The 17,968-nt window shown below is 38.4% G+C and overlaps 1 protein-coding gene across 2 annotated transcripts in view; it reads left to right on the forward strand.

Annotated features, from left to right (window-relative positions):
* Positions 1–17,451, forward strand: part of GLRB (glycine receptor beta) — an 82,862-nt gene extending 65,411 nt beyond the window's left edge. Inside the window, exons 8-9 of one of the 2 annotated variants that reach the window (XM_036853919.1) lie at positions 9,016–9,308; positions 14,531–17,451. In XM_036853919.1, the coding sequence (XP_036709814.1) occupies positions 9,016–9,308; positions 14,531–14,827 (590 nt within the window). In that variant the 3' untranslated portion in view covers positions 14,828–17,451. The remainder of the gene's footprint in view (positions 1–9,015; positions 9,309–14,530) is intronic. The other variant, XM_036853918.1, reaches the window with a different exon arrangement.
* The last annotated feature ends 517 nt before the right edge of the window (positions 17,452–17,968 follow it).

Consider the following 17,968-nt stretch of genomic DNA (forward strand, 5'->3'; position numbering starts at 1 on the left):
GCTTAGAAACAAATGACTATTTGGATAGAAGTCTTTCTAAATCATATACTGTCTCATACTCTTCATCAGGGAATACGTAATAGAATTTATCTTTTTAAACATGACTTTGCATCATCTTCCTAAACACTAGTTATTGTGTACTGTACCATCAAGAGAGGTTAGAGAGAGGGAAGGCTGGTTAGCTGTGCTCTCCAGTTCGCTATTTTTAATGCTCTGTGACATAGAAACACCAATAGCCAGACTTGAAAATTATGTCTCTATAGGGCTTAAATAGTCTTGGGTTGGGGAAACAATCGAGAGCCTTTCCTTTTTTTTTTTTTTAAATTAATTCATGTATTCATGGCTGTGTTGGGTCTTCGTTGCTGCGCACAGGCTTTCTCTAGTTGCGGCAAGCCGGGTCTACTCTTCGTTGCGGTTCATGGGTTTCTCATTGCGGTGGCTTCTCTTGTTGTGGAGCATGGGCTCTGGGCATGCAGGCTTCAGTAGTTGTGGCGCACGGGCTCAGTAGTTATGGCTCGCTGGCTCTAGAGCGCAGGCTCAGTAGTTGTGGCTCACGGGCTTAGCTGCTCCGCGGCATGTGGGATCTTCCCAGACCAGGGCTCGAACCCGTGTCCCCTGCATTGGCAGGCGGATTCTTAACCACTGCGCCACCAGGGAAGTCTGAGAGCCTTTCTTATGGGTAAAGTGAATAAACTTCAAAATAAGGACATTGTAACAACAAATTTTGATTGCTTGGAGTGTTTTAAAACTTGTCATTAATGTGTGTGTGTGTGTTTTCTTAATATCACCTGGAACTTCTATCAGTAAGTCTGTGAAGTACCCGACCTCTTGGTGACTGATTAGTTGCAGCATTTAATTTTTTCTATTATCAAAAAGGCCTTGTTTAAATCTCCCTCCTGACTTTCTGGGGGAATTAAACAAAATACAGATTTTAAAGAGTAGGAAACCAGGAAAGTGCCAATGAAAATAACAATTTTATCCAAATAAGAAATTTGGTGATTTACATCAAACTAAAACCCCAAAGACCAAATCCATATCTTAAGAAGCAAAAAATGTGAGAAATTTCATCCTAAAGGTGGTGTATCTGTAATGAAGCAATGACAATTGATAGAGTAATCCTTTAGGGAAGAAGAATTAACTATGTAGTATATTGTACTGGGAATAAAACACCCCCAAAACTAGATTTAAATTCTTACACTTGTCAAAAATATCACGCATTTCCCTCAAATTGCTAAATTTTTTGGTTTATTACAGGCATCTTATTCTCATGTAGTGATATAAATTGAAATTTCAGCCTTCCGAGGGTTCTCTGGAGACACCCCAGTCCCTGACATATTCTCGAAGGACATTCTCTGTAAATGCCCGTCTCCTGCAGGACTTCTGATATAAAATCCGTGAGCTGTCACTTAGCGTCCAGCAGACCTGTTGTCTGGAAAGCAGTTAATGGTTAAAAGTGAAACCAGGTTTGAATTCCAGCTCTGTGCCTACTCGCTGTGACAACTTCCCATCACATCCAGCCTCTGTGAACGTACGCTGTGGACGTGTCCAAGTATGGATGGAAAAGTACTCCAGGGGTTTTTGGAGGCTTGAAAAAAATGAACGTAACACCCATTCAGGAGTTCATCATATGCCTCCTTTACAGATTGCTTTACACTTTTCAAAGCACTTTGACACATTCGGATTCATTCCACAAATATCTGTTGTGGGCTGACTATGGGCTAGGTGCTATGCAAAAAGATGGGGATATGGTTAGAAAGTAAATAGCGAATAAATAGTTAATAAAATAGATTTAAAAACAAACAAAACTCGGCCTCAGTGAGTTTATACTCTCTTGGGAAGAAACAGACACCAAATAAGTACAACCTGTAATATATAAGATGGTGATACAGGGATGGGAAGTTGAGGGTGGCAGCCTGCTTGTCAGGAATCGCCTTGATGAGAAAGGGATGTTGGACAGAGGCAAGAAGGAGGGGAAGGAATGGACCACTGTGCATAAGATAGGGTAGGATAGGATGGGTTAGGAAAGGGTACTTGGAGAACGATCAGGGCAGAATCCCTGAGACAGAAGCGTGCCTGGGGTATTCGGGGAACACTAAGGAGTCCAGTGAGAGAGAGGGAGATTAGCAGATGAGATCAGAAAAATAACAAGGGCGAGGGGTGGGCTATGGAATATTTCTTAAGGAATTCCGGTGATTTGGGCTTTTATTCAGAGTGCAGTGCGAAGCCCCTGAGGGCTTTTGAGCACTGATCTGATTTAAATTGTAAGTGCTTATCTTTACTGCTTTGTTTAGAGTAGACTGGCAGGGGGCAAAGGTAGAAGCAAGCAAAGCAGGTAGGAGGCCTGCAATAAGCATGGTGTGAGCCAGGGGCGGTAGTGCAGGTGCTTGTACATATTAGATGAAGGACGTGGTAGAGAAAGATGTGCAGATGTGTTGCATGTGGGATTTAAGAACAGAATCAAGGCTGACCTCAAGGTGTTTTTGGCTTAGAAACTGAAGAGATGAAATTGCCATGAATGGAGGTGAGCAGAGCTGCAGGTCAAGTAGGTTTGAAAAGGTGGGAGGACCAGGAGCTTGGTTCCGGATGCACTGAGTTTGAGATGTCTGTTAGGTGGAGGTAGCAGGTAGACACGTGGATGTACAAGTCTGGGGTTTCTTGGAGAAATCAGGACTGGAGGTCAGAATATAAAGTTTGTCAGGATGCAGATGGTATGTAAGGCGATGAGTGGAGTGTAGGTAGAAGAGTCTCAGGGCTAAATCCTTGGGATTGAGAAGATGAAGAACAATCTATGTGAGTGGTTTCCTGGAATCCTGCCAAGTGGAGAAGGTGTGTCCAGGCGAGGAGAGTGACCGGCCAGCTGCTTGTAGGTCAAGGTTAGGGCTAAAGATTGCCCTTGGCTTTAGCAGCCTAGGGGTCACTGGGATCCAGAACAGAGACAGTCTCCATGGAGTGAGGAGAAGAGGGAAGCCGGGTCGGAGTGACTCAGGAGAACACAGGAGGGGGACCCAGAGCCGTTCATCGGAGGTCGTTAGCTGCCCACAGGAGGGGAGGGTGGGGAAATAGCCAGGGAGGATGGGAGCTGAGAGGGTTTCTTGGTTTTGTTTTTCTAAGGGGGACAATCCACACACATTTATTTTTGGTGGAAAACAACCAGTAGTGAAGGAAAAAATGAGAGATGGAAGAAGTGCAGGAGCGGTGAGAGGGGATGGGAGGTAGGAAACAGAGGGATTGGCCTTTGCTAGATAGAACACAGTGGATTTGTCCACGGGGTCAGCAAACGCCTTCGGCGACAGACTGAGTAGCAAACATTTGAGGTTTCTATTGAAACCCTGAAATCCGCTGTCATAACACTAAAGCAGCCTTAGACAATACATAGCTGAATAGGTGTGGATGTGTCCCAGTAAAACTGGATTTATAAAAATAGGCGGTGGGTCAGATGTGCCTGGTGCATCAGGTTGACTGACTGCTGGTCTGTAGCGTCAGGAGAGAAGGTAGAGCTGATGGGCACATACTGAGACGCAAGGGTAGACGTGGTCATGGGGGCTAGACTCTGATTTTGTTTTCTTAGTGAAATGGGAAGCCAGGTCATGAGTTGCAAGGGTGATGGGGAAGAGCGCTGTGGTTCTGAAGGGAGAGAGACTGGTGAAGGAACTGGGGAAGTACACCCTGATTGCCTGGTAGGATCGCGGACCTCTGGAGGTCAGTGATCGTAAATTGAAAGTGGGATCAGTCAACATGTTGACTCATTAAAAGAAAACTAGGGACATATTTAGGTTTTTGAGATTTATATGTGTTGTTGCTTGTGTTAATGTTTGGTTCTATCTTACTACCAAGTAGCATTTCATAGTATGGATATACCACAGTGTGTTTCCCCATTAACCAGTTGTTGGGGATTGGGTTGTTTCCAGTTTTGGGGTATTACACATGATGTGACGAATAATTGCGTACAAGGCTCTGTGTGGGCATACATTTTCATTACTCTTGGGCAAACACCTAGAAATGAGATTTCTGCATTTTATGGGAAAAGTATGTTTAACTTTTCTAAAATATTAGCATAGTGTTTATCAAAATAATGGTAGCGTTTTGCCTGTTTCACATACTCCTGTGTCATATACTCCCAAAATACTTAATTTTTTTTACTTCTTGTAGTGCCTTGGACCTTGGTACAATGTTGAATAGAATTGTGGGAGATGCTTATTCCTGATTCTGGGTAGAAATAGTTGAAGTATTCACTGTTGAGTGTAATAGTGGCTCTAGTTATTACAGATCTCTTAATCAGGTTGAAGAGGTTCCCTTCTCTTCCTAGTTGGCAGAGGGTTTTTATCATAACTGTTGACTTTTGCCAAATGCTTAAATGCTTTCTCTGAGTATATTTAAAGGTTTATGTTTTTTCCCTTTATTTTGGCAAATTTTACCAATTGATTCCTAGCTATTAGATGAGTAGGTAAAATTATTAGCACAAACATGTTCATAATACTGGTTTTTCCTTTTAATGTCTAGCTGTAGTTATGTATTCATTCCTACATACTCCTGATATTGTTAAATTGTGAATTCTTTTTTTTTTTTTTGACCACTCTAGATAAAGACTTATCCGTTCTCTTGGTATTTTCAAAACATCAGCATTCATTTCATTCATTTCTATTTGTTTATTTTTCTTTTTCATTGATTTTGGCTCTTTTCTTTATTATTTCTTTTTACTCAGTTTGAATTTTATTTGATCTCTTCTTGATGATTGAAGTGGAAACTCAGATAGCTGATTTTAGACCTTTCTTCTTTTCTAACATGAGCATTTAAAGTTACAAATTTCCTTTGTAAGTCCTGCTTTAGCTGCAGTGCACAAATTTTGGTATACTGTATTTTCATCTTCTTTCATTAAAAAAATATTCTCTAATTTCCCTTGTGATTTCTTCTTTGGCCCATGGATTCTTTAGATATGTGTACTTTGGATTCCAAGTATTTAGGGTTTTCATAAGTACTCAAATATGATTTGTTTTTAATTTTGGCAGGGAACATTCTCTATGATTTCAGTCCTTTTATGCTTATTGAGACTTTGTTAATGGTCCAGCCCAGCATATGTCTCCTGGCAAACATCCCATGTCACTTGTGCTGTATATTTGTCACTCTTGGGTGTAGAATTCTGTAAATATGAGTGGAGTCAAGCTGGTTGATAGTACTGTTAAAATCTTTTATGTCTTTTGTCTAGTTATTATAGTTATTGATGAGAGAGTTGTTCAAATCCCCAACTCTAGTTATGGAATTATGCTTCAGGTATTTTGAAGCTCTGTTATTAGACCCACACATAGATATAATTTTATCTAAAAAGAAAGAAGAAATAATATTACTGACAGATTAAATATCAGGATATTCTGTTGATACGGCTATTTTGACCCAGTGTATCTTTCCTTTTTCTACTTTTCTTCCCCTACATTGTTCCAAAAGATTATGAAATCAATTTGCCAATCTTTTCCTTCTATGGCCCATAATTTTAGGAGAAGAACATATATCATTTACCCTAGACTCATTTTGCTTTTTAAAAAAAAATCAGTTTTGTGTTCTAGTTTTATTTTTCTTCCTATCTCTTTTTGATTTACTTTTTCCATTGTTAACAAGTATCAAAGCTTCCTCTGTGAATTTTAGGTAGACTTTGTCTTCAGCTGTTTCTTTAAGTATAAAAGTAACTGTGGAGGTAACGTCTTATACTTTTTACCCTACGTAAACTTTACTGTAACACTTTCTTTTCCTGGTACATGAAATGCTTTAGTTGCTGCTAAAAAGGATTTTTTTTAAACAAATACTTTTTAATTATAAATGTAAAAAGATGAATAATTCAGGTCACAATTCAGACCTCTAGCAGGTCATACACAGTACCTTTCTTTCTTATTATAGTCTTTTCTTATCATCTGAAACAGTGGTTCAAGATCTTTTTGATTATAAGGATCTCTTTCAAAAATGTCAGAGATTATTTCTGGATTCCCACATGGTAGTAATTGTAGTTTTCCTTTTAGTATCCTTTGATTAGAATGCTGTGCAATGATAACATGCTGATGTAATAATTTAGCAGTATTTCTGAATGAATTTTCATGTTATTAATCACAACTCCATATAAGAATTTGGTGCATAGTGTAGTTCATCTCAGTATGGGATAAAGATGATTTCAGGTTTAGACAGTAGCTGTTGTGTACAATTTCTCCTTGACTTGCTCTGTTGGTTCTATTTGTTGTTAATAAAAAACACTACAGGGACTTCCCTGGTGGTCCAGTGGTAAAGAATCGGCCTTGCAATGCAGGGGACGTGGGTTCGATCCCTAGTTGGGGAACTGAGATCCCACGTGCGGCGGGGCAACTAAGCCCACGCGCCACAACTACTGAGCTTGCGTGCCACAAACTACAGAGCCCACACGCTCTGCAGCCTGCATGAGACAACTAGACAGAGAAAACCCGCACGCCACAACTAGAGATAAGCCTGCGTGCTGCAGCAAAGACCCAACACAGCCAAAAGAAAAAGAAAAATAAATAAAATAAATAAATAAATAAAATATTTAAAAAAAATACTATCTCTACCTCCCCTTTCTTTTCCTTTTCTTTTTTCACCCTTTTTCTTGCTTTCCTTTTTCAGTCTTCTAGGTTTTGGTATTCCTCTTTTAGGCAATAGATTGCTAGAGTATATGCTATTAAAGAATTATTTTTCAGATGTTTCCTTGTCTGAACGAGAAATCTCTGGGCATCCCATAGTCAATGGGAGTTCACTATCAATAGTGGTCTCTTAAATAAGGATTTTATCACTATAAGGTTCTTTCTTCATATTGATGAGCTAAACAACTTTATCTTCACCCTGAATTCTTCATAGAAGTTTTTATTCAGGTTAACATTTTATGTAGCTAATTTATTAATACTTTGATTTATATTATTTGTTAGCCATAACTTTTAGTAGATGTAGGCCCCATGCCTATTTATCAGAGTTGATATCAATTTTATGACATATTCCCTGATTTGAAATCTATACTTGGTTTGTTTTTGCATTAGGGAGAGAAAATAACAAATGACAAATAAGGACTATATGTTTTAAACACGTTATAGAAAGATTATACCAAGAAGTCCTGGAATTTATTAGAGAGGTGCTCCATTAAAGGGGGATAATATATTAAGAACACAATATTGAAATTATAAATATCCCCATTTTTATGAATGATGGGTTTCACATTTCTTTTTATTGGTTCATAATGTAGTAAAATTCAGGCAGCATTTCACTATGGGTTATTTAAACAATGAAGTAATCTCATCTGAAGGCCATATTAAGATAAGGCTGAAATATTTGTCCAGAGAAATATTTGCTCAGATTTCTTATTTTAGGATAAAAAAGTAAGTGGACGTTTCTTATTTTAATACGATTTCCTGAAGACAAGGCACACAGTGAGGTCCACATTCTCCTCCTTCTCAACTGATCTCCATTTCCATTCTTACATCTTCAGAATGATACAGATCTTAATGGAATTGGCCGCCATGGTTTCTAACCTAACACCTGGGATTATAAATATCTCCCAAATGTCCATTAATATCCTATTATTCCGAATCTTTCTCTGCTCCTTTGACCCCCTTTTTCTGATGCCTGAGCCTCTCTGGAGTCCCCTCCCTTTCCACCACAACCTCCCCTGAACGAAACTGGCCAATCTGTCCTTCAAGAAGTTCCTGGGTGCCCTGTGCTGAGTCGTGGTCACCAGTTCTTTGTTTCTCGGCCTTTATCTGACCTAACTCGGTGTTTTCCTTCCAAAGTCACATCTTTTCTATATTCTCCTCTTCCTATATTTCATGGGTATTTTCCCAGTCACTCTGTTTAGAAGTTTGTCTCAGTCTTTTCCTTGTTCCTTTAAACAGTAATCAAGTTTTAAAAAATGTTTTCTCCAAAATCCTTTCACATCCATCCTATCCTTCATTTTCTTATTCTTTGTTTCTGCATCTCCTATATTTTTCTTTCTCAGGATATTTTTTTTATCCCTAGAAGAGTGACATTATTGAAATATTCTCTTGATAATGTCATTTCTCTATGAAATACGATAAAAGATCCACTGTAGGACTTTCAAGGCCTTCTATAATCTGGCACTATTCTCCATTTCATTCATAAAGTTGCTAATATATCAGGATAGAGAGGCAGGTATACTACTAAATTTACTACAATTTGATACATTCTGTGTTATTGATGAGCATGAAATGCTATGGAAACACAGAGAATGGTGTCAATATATGCTACTTCAAGGCTTGTTTTTGATTGATAAGTTGACATAACATTTGATTAAGAATAAAAAAATAACTTGGGAAGATGATTTGCCAAATTAATGCCCGTAGGTATAATTAACTGAGTTTAGGGCGATGTTTGAGAAGATCTTGGATTTTTATGTTACTTTTCACTTCCAGGTTAGAGAACATTAAAACCTATATTAACTTTTAAAACATAGTCCTGTTAATTAGTTTTCTTCAGGATAGAGGATAGTTACAATATAATAGTAATATATATGTATATATATATATATATGTAATATTGTTTCAATCTGCAGAAGTTATATTTTACTAAAAGCCTTTCTTTCTAGGAGAGAGTCTCTTAGTTCTTCAATATTAAAAAAAAAAAACAAACCCAAAACTCCACACCTTTCAGGAGCCTCTGAAATGATGCAACTGGCGGAATATATATTTTTCAATGTTTTAAATGATTATTGATACTAATATAGTGTTTACCGTATTCCCAATGCAAGAGCAAAGAGAACCAAGTACATCTTTCATTATTAGGATAATAAAAAATATAAATATTTATTTTTTTTAAATGTTAAGTGTTTACACACATACTACCCGCTTTCAATAATTCTTACATAAGAAGCAAGTACATGGTATTTCTTCTACTCTTTGAGTTTTAAGGGGACCTGAGGGGCATTGAAAGTTATTGGAGGGGGATTTCATCAAAGAGCAGTGATTGTAGAACATTTCACGGGAGTAAAAAGCAACTTGAATTCCTGTTTCTGTCCGGCAGGAATCTTCTCAGTGCTCAGCTTGGCCTCTGAGTGCACAACCCTGGCTGCGGAACTTCCCAAGGTGTCCTACGTGAAGGCTTTGGACGTGTGGCTCATCGCGTGTCTCCTCTTCGGCTTCGCGTCCCTGGTGGAGTACGCGGTCGTCCAGGTGATGCTCAATAACCCCAAGAGAGTTGAAGCAGAAAAAGCCAGAATTGCCAAGGCTGAGCAGGCAGACGGGAAGGGGGGGAGTGCGGCTAAGAAGAACACCGTGAATGGCACGGGCACACCTGTTCACATCAGCACCTTGCAGGTAAGGATGACGTTGGCCAGCAAAGTGCATTCTGCGGGTTTAAAGGTTTGGTAGAATTGGTCCTCACTCGTTTTTCTCTCACCGCTGAAAAGGGACTAAGCACAACCTACTTTTTGGAAAAGAATAGAAAACACTTAGGTCCAGTACTAACCGAGAAAAAAATCAACACTTTATCAAATTACTGGAGAACTTTCCGTGGAATTTAAGGTTGCTTAAATTCCTTTGCTTTGATGGTCACCATTGAATGTGGAGGCCTTGCCCAAATGACAGACCTTCTTACTCCTTCTCATTTGACAAACCTTCGTGAGTGGCCGGGGGGCTGAAGGCTTACGGGGCGCACGTTCTTGATTCAATCTCCCACCCATTCCCCATCAAGTTGGAGAGCTTCACAATGCTCATGTCAGGCAGGCTACTTCTTTATTGGGTGCCTGGCTCATAGGGAAACTATGCCCATGGTTTGGGATTTGTCCAGCGCAGAGTGAATAGCTAGAGAAGAACTGAACAGTTAAAACCCATAACCTTGCCTTGTCACTTGGTGATGGGTCTAAGAATAGCAGACCATGCCTCTAGATTCAGGTACTGATAAATCCTGGAGCCACAGACCACATCATGGATTGAGGACAGTTGTCTACTCACCCCAGCATGCCTGTACTTGATGACCTCTAGTTGAGAAGACCCTAGGGCAGGGGACCATTTCCACTGAACGTAGCATGGTAAGTTCCACAAGAGACTAACAGGTCCAAACCATCCTACAGCCTTGGAAACCTTGCCTACATCTGGCCCCAGACCATGTCCATTTGTTGACTGCCACTCCTACCAACACCTAGAACGTTAGACACGTTTTTAGAGACAGAGGCAAGCAAACTGTTCTTACGTGGTGCTGTCTGCAGGTCTTTGTTTGTTTGTTTGTTTTTCTTTTGAGTCATTCATCTCATTTTCTGAGCCCACAGCCAAGACCCCCTGCAAATACTTTGTTGCCGCCTTGTAAGGAGGTTCCTCCAGCCCTAGAGCTCTTTATACCCTAATCCTCTTCATGAAGGATATGTATACAGTATCCATTAATGCAGAGCTATCATGGCCTTAAAGAATCATGTCTTCGGCATATCTCTTTCCATTTCCATGCAACGTGTCTATATCATTCCATGTGAAGTGAGTTTCTTGTAGGCAACATATCATTGGTTGATGGCATGTAATCTTCTCTGCCATTCTCATGTTTTAATTTGTATATTTAGATCATTTAAATTTAATGAACTTACTGATATATTTAGGGCTTCAGTCTATTTTATTTTATTTATTTATTTTTTAAATTTTATTATTATTTTTTATTGGGGTATAGTTGCTTTACAGTGTTGTGTTAGTTTCTGCTGTACAATGAAGTGAATCAGCTGTATGAATACGTATATCCCCTCCCTTTTGGGCCTCCCCTCTCCGCCCCCATCCCACCCATCTAGGTCACCACAGAGCACTGAGCTGATCTCCCTGTGCTATACAGCAGGTTCCCACTAGCTGTCTGTTTTACACGTGGTAGTGTATATTTGTCCATCTCAATCTCTCAATTCATCCCCCACCCGCCATGTCCACATGCCCATTCTCTACATCTGCCTCTCTATTCCTGCCCTGCAAATAGGTTCATCTCTACCATTTTTCTAGATTCCACATATATGCGTTAATACACGATATTTGTTTTTCTCTTTCTCACTTACTTCACTCTGTATGACAGACTCTGGGTCCATCCACATCTCTACAAATGACCGAATTTCGTTCCTTGTTACGGCTGAGTAATATTCCATTGTATATATGTGCCACATCTTCTTTATCCATTCATCTGTCGATGGGCATTTAGGTTGCTTCCATGACCTGGCTACTGTAAGTAGTGCTGCAATGAACATTGGGGTGCATGTGTCTTTTTGAATTATGGTTTTCTCAGGGTGTATATTTTGTGTCCTGTTTGTTCTATTTTTAATCTCTTTCTTCTTTCTCCTTCTTCCATGTGACTGCTTGAACAGCTTCTAGAATGACATTTTGAGTTTCCTGTATTGTTTGTAAGCATGTCACTCTTGCTTGGAGGCTGCTCCAGGTGTCCCATTATATACACACGACTTTATCAGTCTCCTGGTGTCACTCTGTTGCCACTTTGTGTGATGTGTAGAAATGTTACCTCCCTTTAACACCTTTTGCTTTCCTCTTCACATGACAAAATTATTGTAAATACTTCTTAGAACCTAATTAGGAAGTGTTACAATTTTTACTTCACCATCAAACATAATTTGGAAAACTCAGAGAGAGAAAGAAAGTTTATTGTATTTGATCTTTGATCTTTCTTCCATTCTGATATTCCAAGATTCTATCTTTTATTGTTCTCTTTCCTTTTAGAGAATTGCCTTTATCCATTATTTTGGGTAGCTCTGCTGGTAACAGATCCTCCTAGTTTTCCTTCATCTGGGAATGTCTTGGTTTCCCTTCATTCCTGAAGAATGTTTTCACTGGGAATAGGATCCTCAGTTGAAAGTTCTTTTCTTTTGGCACCTAAAAAGTATTGTGCCCATTCCTTCTGGCCTCTGTGGCTTCTGAGAAGAACTCTGCTTCATTCACACTGTTTTTCTCCTTTAGGTAAAGTGTCATTTTTCTCTGGCTGCTTTCAAGATTTTTTTTTTTTTTTTTTTAATGTTCAGAAGATTAATTATATATTTTGGAGTGGCTTTTTTAGGGTTCATCTGGTTTGGGGTTTTTTCAGCTTGTTAAAAAAAAATGCAGGCTTATGCTTCTTGCCAAATGGGAAAAGTTTTCAGCTGTTATTTCTTTGAGTACCTTTCCCCCATCCTTCTAGGACTGTGATGACATAGATGTTAGATTCTCTGTTACAGGCCTACACGTCACCACCGAGGCTCTGCTCATTTTTCTAGTAAGTTCTCTGTTGTTCAGGTCGGGTAATTTCTCCTGTTACACCTTTAGTTCACAGATTTCTTTCCCCACCCCCTCCTCTTCCTGTTGAGTCTATCCACGGAGATTCATGTTTTGATTATATGTATTTTTCAGTTATAAAATTTTCATTTGGTTTTTCTTTTTCTTTTTTTACTTTATTTTTTTCTTTCCCTCCCTTCCTTCCTTCCTTCCTTCCCTCCTTCCTTCCTTCCTTCCCTCCTTCCTTCCTTCCTTCTCTCCTTCCCTCCTTCCCTCCTTCCTTCCTTCCTTCCTTCCTTCCTTCCTTCCTTCCTTCCTTCCTTCCTTCCTTCTTTCTCTCCTTCCTTTCATCCTTCCTTCTCTCTGTCTCTCTGCTGGGATTTTGTACTCCTTTTCTCAGGCTTTCCATTTCTCATTTGCTCCAAGCATGTTCGTAATTGCTGATTTTGCCGTGCTGCTTTAAAACCTTTCTTGGATAATTCTAACACGTTTCATCTTGGTGTTGGTCTCTATTGATTGTACTCTGAGATCTTCCCCAGTTCTTTGTACCATGAGTGATTTTTCTGTTGCCACCTAGACAGTTCATATTATGTGATGAGATACTGCACCTTGTCTAAACTTTCTGTTTTTGCTGCCTTCTCTGGCTGTTTGTCCGGGAGAAGGAAGGCTGCTCCCTCCTTGCTGCCTGGTGGACATGAAGTCCGGGCCCCTCACACAGCGGGGTGGGAGCTCCCATTCCTGCCTGGTGACCTCAGCATCCTTGGTCCCTGTGTGGCCTGCCTGACACGGGGTGCCTCAGTACACTGGCGATGGGGAGCAGCTTGGTGCTGACACGCAGAAAGGATGAAACTCCAGTGCCTCGATCCCCATTCCTACTTATCAACATTGTCTTGTGTACTTCTGTACAATTATACTTACATAAACATCTTTTTCAAAAGCTCTTACCCAACAGGATTGTACAAATATCTATGTGGTATAAAGATATAATAATAAAGCCAACTTTCAGAGACCAGCTTCAAAAAATAAAATTACCAGCAGTTGTTCAAAATTGAAAAAAAAAAAAGGAAACAACCTAAGTGTATAAAGCCAGAGGATGTGGTAACACATTTTCATTTGTTTTTTCACTCAGTCTATGTTGGTTTTCTTCGCTATCCATCTCTGAGCACTGCCATCTGGCTTTTGCCCAGAAAATATGCCTCAGTGTTTGTGCGGATAAAGGATACCGTCCTGGTACCTGAAGGGCTGCTGGGGAATGATTTGTTTTACATCTTACAGTAAGCATCATTTTTACCCAGCCACAATCTAGTAAATGTGAATAGAATCCACATAATCTGTCAATGTATTATTCTAACTAAGGCAAAAACTAGAGTGTACTAATAGTGTACAATGACATGGTTTCCTTTTTCGGTAAAACAGTAAATATTTTAGTGAAGCTTCCCAAGGTGAATCACAAAGGTCGGGAGTAAGAACAGTGGAAGATTAAGCAGTGGAATCATGGGCTCCCCCTTCTGTGGCCTCGTCTTAAGCCACTGGTCAGCCCTATACCTCTGTCTTTTCCAAGAGCTTTTCTGACGGCCAGAGAGAGTTCAGTGTGAAATAATTATTTTGTGTATTGTAGGGAATTGAGTCAAATTTAATAATCAGAGATGATCGACTGAATAGTCTCTGTAGCATATGATCTGGCTGAAATAGCCACAGTTTCTTTGGATTTTCTGAGTTTGGATTCTCTGACTAATTCATCTTCAGGCAACAAGTGAGGAACCCCTTTCGCTGGTCAATCTTTGGTTCATGATCCTTGTGACCATTTTTAGTTCTTACTTGTGAGTGTGGTTTAGAGACACAGTCTGTCTCATTGCAGGGATAAAGGCCTCAGTCTTTTATAAACAACCCAATTTGGCAATAGGATCCCTGGGGGAATCAAAGGTCAGAGGTACCAGAAGATGTTTGTATTCTGTATGTTCTGCTAATATGATCTGTGTCATGGTTAAATGTTGGATTTTCATTTATTGGTCAGTCTTTCAACTGAGAACTCTCACAAGCCTGGGAGCACCTAAGATAAATGATGATTTGCGCCTTGATCCCTTAATGTAAAGTAACCTACCAAAAGTTTATTCCATGACATAAGCCTTGTTATATAGGCAACGTTTTAGAGCCCTAAATGTTCAGGTAATTCCGTGGTTTAATCAGTTGACTATTATTTCTGTTTGACAAAAAGACATAATAGTCAACTGAATAAAACATCGTATTTTTAAAATATCTTTTTGAAGACGTCTTATAAATAGAAAAATTCTAAATATCCTGTCTTTAATTTGTATTCTCAGGTTGGAGAGACCAGATGCAAAAAGGTTTGTACGTCCAAGTCTGATCTGAGATCTAACGACTTCAGCATCGTGGGCAGCTTACCGAGAGATTTTGAATTGTCCAATTATGACTGCTATGGAAAACCCATTGAGGTCAACAACGGACTTGGGAAATCCCAGGCCAAGAGCAACAAGAAGCCGCCTCCTGCCAAACCCGTCATTCCGACGGCAGCGAAGAGGATCGATCTTTACGCAAGAGCGTTGTTTCCTTTCTGCTTCTTATTCTTCAACGTTATCTACTGGTCTATATATTTATGATAAAACTTTTCCATTCGTATAAAGTCAAGTCCCATTGCATTGTGAACAACCTCGTTCATTAATGCCAACCTGTGAACATTCTTTGCATTTTCATAGCAATATATTGCATTTTGGATGCCACTGGAGTGTAATACAAATATGGCGCCTTCATCATGGGGAATGGCAGCATGATCTTGTTACGTCTGTGCTCTAATCATGATGTATTTATGTAAAGCAAACATAATTGCTTTAGGACTAAATGAAGGATAAGCATACTACATAAAATAGAATCCGAACATTTCTCTCCAGTTAGTGTAAATTGCAAATATGCCGATAATTCTGATAACAAAATGGGGTGCACTCTGAACCCTGTTATGTCATCATTGCAATGTACGTAGTGTTTCAAATCCCTTTCCTTGTAACTTTCAGAGAAAGCCATCTTATTCTTGTACAATTTTAGATGGTATTATCATAGATAAAGCAAAAGTATATTACATATGGTGTAACTTTATAACTAGAAGTATATCAACTCTAATTACATGAGCTCTGTGGAGAAATAAGGTTCAAACAAATTCCTAATTTGTAAAAGCAGCTCATTTTAAAGTGTGCCTGTGTTGTCAAATGCCAGATAATAAAACCCAGTAAGCATTTTTGAAACAAAGGGAAATCTAGATTTACCTAAATTCATGCTGAATTCTGGTTTCTCATAAAATAAAAATAAAAGTAGATATATTGATTAAATATTTCTGATAAAAGAAATTCTATTTAGTCCACTTTAAAACCTAGATATATTTTCATGGATTTTATTTTGTTGATACAGAGTATACAAAATCATTGTGCCTTAAAAAGAGTCATAAATATTTTAAATTGGAATATAGTAATGAATATGTGATTTCATACCATTTGTAAGAAACCAAAAGGAAGATACCTTATTACTAGAAGTAACTTGAGTTGGGAAGAAAAATCCATAATCATTAGAGGATTTTAACCTCTTTATTTTATTAAAATGCTCACATATTTTAAAGTAAAATTAAATTTTTTTCCTGAATTTCTTTTTTTCTTATTTGAATAGTGTTTGATTTTGTTACAAGACATTTAAAGGTTAAGTAAATGATTACTTAGTTAGGTCTCACCTCCATTTGTATTTTCTTTCTTGCTAAAAGTCCAGGCTACTTGGGTTTCCTTGCTTTGGTCTTATTCCAACTTGCAAATAGGTACTTTCTGGTCTATAAGACTTGTATTTCCTAGTAATATCAGAGCCAATGTACCTTTTTATTTCTCCATAGCTGGTACTAGGACTATCAGTAATCCATGTAACATAAACATAAGACCAAATAAGTATATTTACATTATTTGGAGAGTTTGCAGCAGCTGAGGGTTTGGATTGTCAATTCAATAATAAAATGTGTTTAGATGTTGTTTATGCAAATTGCCATCCATAATTCAATGTTATTTTATTGAAGACTTTGATTTGTAAAAGAGTCACTGATTACTAAATCTTTAAAAGACGAGATATATCTAGTCCTCTGTGGTACTTCAGCACCCTCTAGTTGCAAAAGTATAGTCAACTGAATCATTTTAAAAATGCCACAAGTCACCCTATTGATGGACTTCAACATCCTGCTAGGACCCGGACAATAACATCTTAAACTCTGAGAGGAAAAAATGTCTTGAATAATACTTAGACCATTTAAATTTGTATTTATAATAATTATATTTGCTTATGATCTCTGTTCTTCATTCTTGCAAATTTCATTCATTTTAGGGAGTTTGATTTAGATATAGAGTTTTAAGTGGGAAATGTACAAAATGGAAGACAGTTCTCATTCTGTAAGAATTTATTTCTCGAAAATAATGTGAATGAATTCCTTTCTGTAATATAATATTGTAGCCTCTTCAGATCCATTTTAATACCCAAATGTATATAAATAGCTATCCCAGGATTAAGTGTGTATATATAACTACAAATGGAACATTACACAATGGTCATAAGGAAGTACAACTGGTGTCCACTAACAGTTGCTTTCTATTGTTATCTCGAGAATTTAGTCACTTAACCCCAGGGTACTTCTGATCTGTGTACTTTAAATATTATGTCTTTCTAGGAAACTTGCAGTATATTTACCTGGATGTCAGTATCACAAATTCCATGTTTCCAAAATAAAAAAGATCTTCTCCTTACAAATCAGCCGCTTCTCTTATTTTCTGTTTCCAGTAAAGCCATCACTATTCCAGTCCCCCATGGGCCATCTGCCTTCCTTTGTCACACAGTATACCCTGTCAAGTTCCAAGTCCTAAAATTTCCCCCCTTACACCAACCACTGCTTCTCCATTTCTGTGGACACCACCCTAATTCAGTTTCCCTTTCCCGTGCATCAGACGATTACAGCAGTCTACAAACTTACTTTGTGATGTTTATTTTGTAATTGCATAAGTAATATATGAATATCTCGACGTATTAGAAAAACAGGTGTGTCTAAAATAAGTAAGCCCTTAATGTTGTCATAACCTTCTATCTTCAAACCTTTCTCTTTTCCCAGAGGTCACCACAGTGACCTCTAGGCATCTACAACCTCTATCTACTTTTTAAATATAAAAGATAATGTAATGGGATTTAACGTAAATGAGATTTTACCATACGTACGGTTTTGCAATTTATTTATTTTTCATCTACTATATTTTGGAGCTCTCTCTACGTGAGGATATATTGGATGCTAATAAATCTTTTGCCTCCTATTATTCTATAGCGTGAATGTGCCTGAATTTAGCTTCTTTTTAAACATGAATTTTGATTGTTTTTCTTTTCTAATACAAAATAGCATTGCACTAAATATTTTTGTGCACACATGCGTATATTTCCATGAAGTGGATGCCAGACGTGGAGTTGCTGAGTTGAAAGATGTCTACATTTTAAATTCTGGTAATGTCTTTCAAAATCCTTCCAAAACACCTTTAGATTGTCAAGATGCTGTGTGCAGACTCTCACAGCCTGGTCATCTCTTAACCTGTTGTATGTAGTGTACGTATTACTTTTCTTTTTTTAAAACTTTTTTGATCTTGTTTCAGACTTCCAGAAAAACGTGCAAAAATATTACGAAGAATTCCTGTGCACCATTCATGCCAGTGCCCCAAAGGTTAGTACTTCATCACACTGGGTTTATT

Source organism: Balaenoptera musculus, chromosome 5, assembly GCF_009873245.2.
Source record: "Balaenoptera musculus isolate JJ_BM4_2016_0621 chromosome 5, mBalMus1.pri.v3, whole genome shotgun sequence".
In the NCBI taxonomy this organism is placed as follows: Eukaryota; Metazoa; Chordata; class Mammalia; order Artiodactyla; family Balaenopteridae; genus Balaenoptera; species Balaenoptera musculus.